This window comes from Triticum dicoccoides, chromosome 1B, assembly GCF_002162155.2.
Source record: "Triticum dicoccoides isolate Atlit2015 ecotype Zavitan chromosome 1B, WEW_v2.0, whole genome shotgun sequence".
NCBI classification, from domain to species: domain Eukaryota; kingdom Viridiplantae; phylum Streptophyta; class Magnoliopsida; order Poales; family Poaceae; genus Triticum; species Triticum dicoccoides.
Genome location: NC_041381.1, coordinates 152,505,916 through 152,512,670, shown reverse-complemented (window position 1 = coordinate 152,512,670; position 6,755 = coordinate 152,505,916). Strand labels below are relative to the sequence as shown.

The 6,755-nt window shown below is 53.7% G+C and overlaps 2 protein-coding genes across 2 annotated transcripts in view; one reads left to right on the top strand and one right to left on the bottom strand.

The window, feature by feature from the left end:
• The first annotated feature begins 855 nt into the window (after positions 1-855).
• LOC119324564 overlaps positions 856-6,755 on the top strand; it is a 7,783-nt gene continuing 1,883 nt past the window's right edge. Inside the window, exon 1 of the mRNA XM_037598349.1 lies at positions 856-1,923. Within this exon, the coding sequence (XP_037454246.1) occupies positions 1,063-1,923 (861 nt within the window). The 5' untranslated portion in view covers positions 856-1,062. The remainder of the gene's footprint in view (positions 1,924-6,755) is intronic.
• On the bottom strand, positions 5,583-6,662 carry LOC119324573. Its single transcript, XM_037598355.1, has 2 exons — positions 6,338-6,662; positions 5,583-6,008 (listed from the first exon to the last, which is right to left on the bottom strand). The coding sequence occupies exons 1-2, from the start codon at positions 6,653-6,655 to the stop codon at positions 5,910-5,912; spliced, it is 417 nt and encodes a 138-aa protein (XP_037454252.1). The 5' UTR covers positions 6,656-6,662; the 3' UTR covers positions 5,583-5,909.

The following is a 6,755-nucleotide window of genomic DNA, read 5'->3' as shown; positions in this document are numbered from 1 at the left end:
GACCACCCCTGCTACACGCACCTGGGCCATCTCTCTCGTGATCTCTATCTAGCCTACTATCTCATGTTTAGTCTATTTGGCTGCCCCTCACCGCCTTTAGATAATAATAGGCCCGCCTTACATGTGTGTGACTCAAACAACCAACCCTCCGCTAATTACAAATCCAATAAAGTTGAATTCAAACACATACTAATATTCAACGTATATTTCAACAAACTCATCGTTTTTCGAGGTTCTTCTAAAAAAAATGCCTCATGTCTCCTGTCATGGCCTCTTTTGGCAACCACAACAAACGAAGCCCGCAAAAAAAAAAACGAAGTCATTCTTGCATTCTGTCATGATCTTCATCATTCTTGCCCGATGATGACGACAGGTGGCCCGTAGTCTGCGATGCCACACCGCCAACCACTCCTCCCGCGCCCGCGGCCACCGTCCCCGCCACCCTTTCCATCTCTTGTTCTTTTCCGGGAGTAACTATATCCAGGACTGGTCACACGGTGGACACCTCGTATTTGCCCGGCCGGCCGGCCTCTGCCAGCGACGCAACACAAAATGACACTTGCACGCCTACCCGAGCTGCCCGATGATTGAGGCCTAAACACTAAATATGAATCGATCACTCCACCTGTGGTCTGTGGCGGAGCATGGCTGACTGTCCGTCAGCAGGTGGGCTCGCACATGATTTTTCCCTCTCACATACATAACCAACTCAGACTCGCCACACAGAAATTGGATCAAGCTCATCTCACCATCCTGGCGTGACACCTGTGATATTTCTCACCTGTCTATGTAAATCAAAGGATGGCACATGATCCTGCCCCGTCATGCCCGTGATCCCGTCCGCCGCAGCACGCAACCCATCGCCGCGCGCGGCGCCACCATTATTTTTATTCCCTTCCTCTATAAGCATCTACTCTGAGAAATCCCAGAGATTAGATTAGCGAACTCGGGGGCCGTAAGCACACTCCCGCTCCCGCACTTCTCTCTGTGCCCGCGACTGGGCCCCGTCGACTCTTCCCGCTCGCCAAACCACCCGCGATCGATCCGAGAACGGCGCGCGCCATGGCGGACAACAGGTCGGCGGCGGCGGCGGCGGTGGGGCCGCTGCTGCTGCCGCGGAAGAAGTCGTCGTCGGCGGCGCAGTACACCCGCAGCGCGTCGCACGCGGGGGACGAGCTGCGCAGCTTCCGGGCCTGCCTCCGCTGGATGTGCATCGACCACACCGACGGGCCGCGCTCCGCGGGCTCCTGGGCGGTCTTCTTCCTGCTCGCCGTCGCCGCGCCCGCGGCGGTCACCCTGGCCCTCCCGGCCTCGGCCCCGCCGCGGCCCCTGGACGGGCAGGTGCAGGTCTCGCTCACCCTGGCCGCCACGCTCGCCTTCCTCTCCCTCTGCTCGCTGCTCCGGGTCGGCCTCCGCCGCCTGCTCTGCATCGACCGCCTCCGCCACGACTCGGACGAGGTGCGCGCGGGATACACCGCGCAGCTCAACCGCTCCTTCCGCGTCCTCGCCTGCTTCCTCGCGCCCTGCTCCCTCGCCGACGCCGCCTACAAGGTCTACTGGTACTGGATCGCCGCGCCCTTCCGCTCGCCCTGGTGGAACGCGGCCGCCTGCGCGCTCGAGACCGCCTCCTGGGTCTACCGCACCGCCGTCTTCTTCATGATCTGCGTCCTCTTCCGGGTCATCTGCTACCTGCAGGTGCTGCGCATGGTGGGCTTCGCGCGGGAGTTCGGCAGGTTCGCCGACGTCGCCGTCGTGCTGGAGCACCACCGCCGGATCAGGGACCAGCTCCGCAGGATCAGCCACAGGTACCGCCGGTTCATAATATTCTGCCTCGTGCTCGTCACCGCCAGCCAGTTCTCCGCCCTGCTCGCCACCACCAGGCCACATGCGCGGATCAATATCGCCACCGCCGGCGAGCTCGCGGTGAGTAGTACTAACTATATATGTATATTGCATTGTAGACAGAGTATTTACTAGTAGTATTTTTAAAGATCCATGATGACATTTCGCCACGTAATTCATCAATTTCAGTAGAGAAAATTTTCAAATCGAGTCAGATAAAATAAAAAATGTCTCAAGTTCGGATAACAATTATGTGGTGCTCGAAATGAATAAACTCGTGGTTGTAGCTACCGTATCATGTTCATGTCACAGACAAGATTCTGCCATCAAAAGCAAGCAGTATCCCACCGAGTATCCGTCAAACATAAATATGCTGGCTGGTAGATATCCAAAGAGTATTTCGCTTCGCTTTATATATAAACAAACGATCATTTATAACCCGAAACAAACTCACGTCACCATGACACCCGCACAGACCTGGCAGAATAAATAGACGCTGAACGCAGCAACACCACCCCTGACACTACAACAACAACCGGGGTCCTCAACCGGAAACACACTAGCGTGAAGAGATGAAGCCGTATACAACGAACCGTGTGCTCCAAGACGGTGTCTTCAAGAAGATTGCGACACCAGAGCGCCGCCATCATCCAATCCGAGGATCAGAGTTTCCGCTTGAGCAACACGACAAGACATGAGAGCCGTGACGACGCCTTCAAGAAGGGAACGAGTTTCGCCGCCGCCTATGCGTCTGAAAATGGAATATGTTTTCACCCCGGCCAACACTCACCGCCACTGAAGGCCACACCCCAGCGACCACGTCGCCCACATGGCCATGGCCATCGGGTAGCACCGAGCCACGGGCTCTACCCATGAGCACCATGGTACCACCACCAACGCAACTGCCTCAGCATCCAAGACCTTGACACCACCTCACCCGAGACCCGTCGTTACCCCAACCAAAGATACGAGTAGAAAGGACCCTCCTTTCACACCCCTGCGCGCCCCCAGCACCGAGACCCAGTAGGCCGGCCAAAACTAGCCTCCATCGACCCGTCCTGGGCACCGAGCGCAAGACGAGCTCGGTCCTGCTGCCGGGCGCGAGATGAGCGATGGATCGCAGCTAGGGGAGGACCAACCCTTCGACGAAGGTAGCGTCTGGAAGACAAGGGATCGAAGGTCGAAAAGGGCCACCTACAAACGAGCCGAGGCCGGAAAGCCTGCCCCGACGCTGCCAGCCCACCGAGCTATCGTGATGCCGACTCGACAAATGGAAGCCTCCACACCCAGAGGCCCGAGCCACCTCGTCGCCGCTGCCCACAGCCGGAGCAGCAGCCATGCCAGGCCGACGCCCCAACCCGCGCCGCCCGCCGAAAAAACAACGTCAGATCGGCCCGGCACGCTTCGCCACCACCGCCACCATGCCACCGCTGCCCCTGCCCTACAGCAAAGGGAAGAGCACGCCATGGACCATGCCACCCGCAGTCCTCGCGACATGACAGATCGCTGCCGCCAGGTCCGGCCGGATCTGGCCGTGGCCATCCCACGTGCCACCACCCAATGGAACAGCATCTCCGCAGCTGCCGCATGCCGCCGGAGCCCCAGGGATGCGCCCCACCGCCGACCGATAGAGCCAGCGTCGCCCGGCGCTCCTGACGTCGTGCCACCAGGCCCCGCGGCAGCGCAGCGCCTTCGCGCGGCTCGCTATTCCGCGCCAGCTGAAGTCCGAGCAAAGAGGAAGGAGAGCCCCGCCGCCACCTACGCCGGCCCGACTTTGCCCGGCGGTGCCTCGTGGCGGCGGTGGGGGAGGGAGGCCGTGAGGGGAGGAGGGAGTGGCGGCACCTAGTGTTGCCCCCGAGGTCGCTCGCGGGAGCGAGTCAGGGTGGGGGAGTGGGGGGGTGGGGGAGGTAGGTGTTGTATCGTTGGCTGGCTGGTAGATGTGGATAGGATATACTCACTCGGGAGGTAGGTGTTGTATCGTTGGCTGGCTGGTAGATATGGATAGGATATACTCACTCTAGTCTAAACAAGTTTCAGATTCACAATCTCAAATCAATATTATTAGGTTCATTATCAAATGTAGTTTCGTAGTTGATATATATGGTGTTGTGGATGTTGATATTTTGTAATTATATATATATATATATATATATACGGTCTATTCTGCTAATATTAGCAGAATAACTATTCTGCACATCACTTCGGCACTGCACGCTCAACAGAAGCGCACTGCATCATTTTGACGACGAGCACTGCAATAGAGACTAGTGAACTTCGTGTCGAAAAAAATTGCACGTGGTGTTTTTTCGGTACTGTTTTTGCTCTAATTTTTTAACCATTTATCGGAATGAGGCCTGTAATATACCATTGAAAAGCTATGAATTAGGCGCAACTTCGACATGTTGAACACTTTTCGAGATTCCACACGGTTTAAGAGCAGTTTTGAAAATAGTGCGGCGGATGACGAGTGGCAGCGAGTGTTTTTTCGCGTTTTTTTCTAAACCGCTTGTCGGAATGAAGCAAATGATACGTCATTGGATAGATATCGCCGATAAATCTTTCTCTAATTCATTACGGTTTGAGAGCAGTCTCAAATTTACTAAATCGCGCAATTTTTTCATATATAAATCTTTCTCTAATTCATTACTGTTTTCGCTCTAGTTTTTGAACCGTTTGTCGAAACGAGGCGTGTAATATGTCGTTGGAAAGCTATGGATAAGGCGCAACTATCATATGTAGGAATAGTTTTGAGATTGCTTACGGTTTTAAGTTAATTTTGAAAATCGTGCGGCGGAGGACGAGTGGCAGCGGCCGTTTTTTTTGAAATTTTTACAAACCGGTTGTCGAAATGATTCAAATGATATGCCGTTGGAAAGATATCGACGAGACGCAACTTTTTCATGTAGAACACACTCTCTAATTTTTTACAATTTAAGAGCAGTTTTAAAATTAGCAAAAATCGGACACTCTGTTTTTCGCGACACCCAAATCGACGTGGGTACTTCATCCGACTGAAAACCGCACTGCATCAGACGAAAAAACCACACTGCATCAGACGGGTAAGAGAACTGCAGGGTTTCTTTTTTGTGGGACGTAAATTTTTGAAAAGACGAGGAAGAAAACCACACTGCTTTTAGACTGAAAACCACACTGTATCAGACGGTTAAGTGAACTTCATGATTACTTTTGTTGAACGTAAATTTTTTTAAGACGAGTTTTTGTTATCTTTTCTTTCAATTTTTTTGTGAACGAGAGTGGACCGCAGAGAGGAGGCAAGTGAACCGCGGCATATATCGAAGTGAACCTCATTACTATCTTCTTTGTTGCGCTAAATTTTCACACTTTCATGTTGGGCGCAAGTGAACGGCATCACTCTCAAAAGTAAACCACATCCGAGGACGAAATGCACTGCAATTTGTTTGCTGTAGTCGACTGAAATTTGAGACACATGAAACAAATTGCACTTCATACAGTAGGGGTAATGAGCCGCTACACAAATGGAGTGAACTCAACGGCCAAGCGCACTGCAGTGGCCGATGAAGTTGACTGATTCAGAAACACACAAATACCTCCACACGAGCTGAATCTGACAGGAGGAGCTGCATCCGTCGGCCAAGCGTACTGCAGTTGCCGATGAAGTTGACTGATCCCGAAACACCCAATGCCTCATGGGATAAGTGCACTGCACACCTCGTGGGATGAGTGCAATGCACATCAGGAGGGAAAGTGAATGAATTACTGATGCTAGTGTACCGCGTTATAATATTACACGTCGAAATGGACTTCATCTAAAGAACTAAATGTTAAATTATGTTTTCTTGTTTACAAATACTTCCAAGCTGAGCTGAATTTTGCCAAGGATGATGAACTCCATAACCTTTTTTCTCTAACCATCCTACAAACAAAACAAACTGCAGTGAACTTCTTTGTTAATCTCTAGGGGCTGCTGGAACGAAGACGAGTTAAGCCGAATGGTCGTTGATAGTTTAGGCTGCCCGACCCAAGCTAGCGAGCTGCCTTTTCCCAAACTTTTCACATTAGAACTTCATACACCTATGCATCACACTTCACAACCAAACTATACAGCAAATAAAACATCCATCCACCCGCCGATCGAACTGCTTGCCCTGCACACGATCATCAGCGGAAATCCGGCCACTGAAGTTCTGTAAAAAGTCAAAAACTAAAAGTTCAGGAGAGGCCAAGCTAGAGCAGGAAGGGATCGATATGATTTTAAACCTCAAGTTGAAACAACTCAAGGATTAGTATGAGCAGTTAGCAAGCCGTGGGAGCACCGGGGAAATAGCAGAAAAATCCTGCAAACAAACCGGACAACACGCATGTCGCAGGGGACTGCACCGATGTGCGGGCACTGCATGCTCTAGCCGGACGGACTGCAGGGACGCCGACGGACTGCAAGGACGCCCGCAGATTGCACCAACGCGCCTGCCGTCCTGCACGCGCACATGACAAAAAATGCTTGGGAGGGCTTCACCTTGTGAATGGCAGAGGGGCCGGTGAAGGAGCTCCTCGTCGTCTTCTCCCCTGCGAATGGATGGTGCGGGGCAAGGTGAGCAGCCAGGGCGAACTTCACGGCGGCATGGATCCCAGCGGATCTGGTGGTTGTCGGGGTAGAGGACAGTGTCGCCCTCGGGAAGCCGGCGAAGCAGGGACTGGACGGTGGAGGCCACCTCCACCTGAACCGGGCGACGACGGGGAGCTGCTGGCACGCCGGAGTTCCAGATCCAGGCCGTGGTGGCCGGATCTGGTGGTTGATGCCGCGTTGTGGCCCGGTGGCGACGGATCTCGCCATTACCGAGAGCGGCACGGGAGAAAGAGGGGGAGGGCGGGAGGCGTTGGTCGTTGGCCAGGGCGGGAGGTGGGCCGCGCTCGGTGGTGGCCGGGGCGGGGGC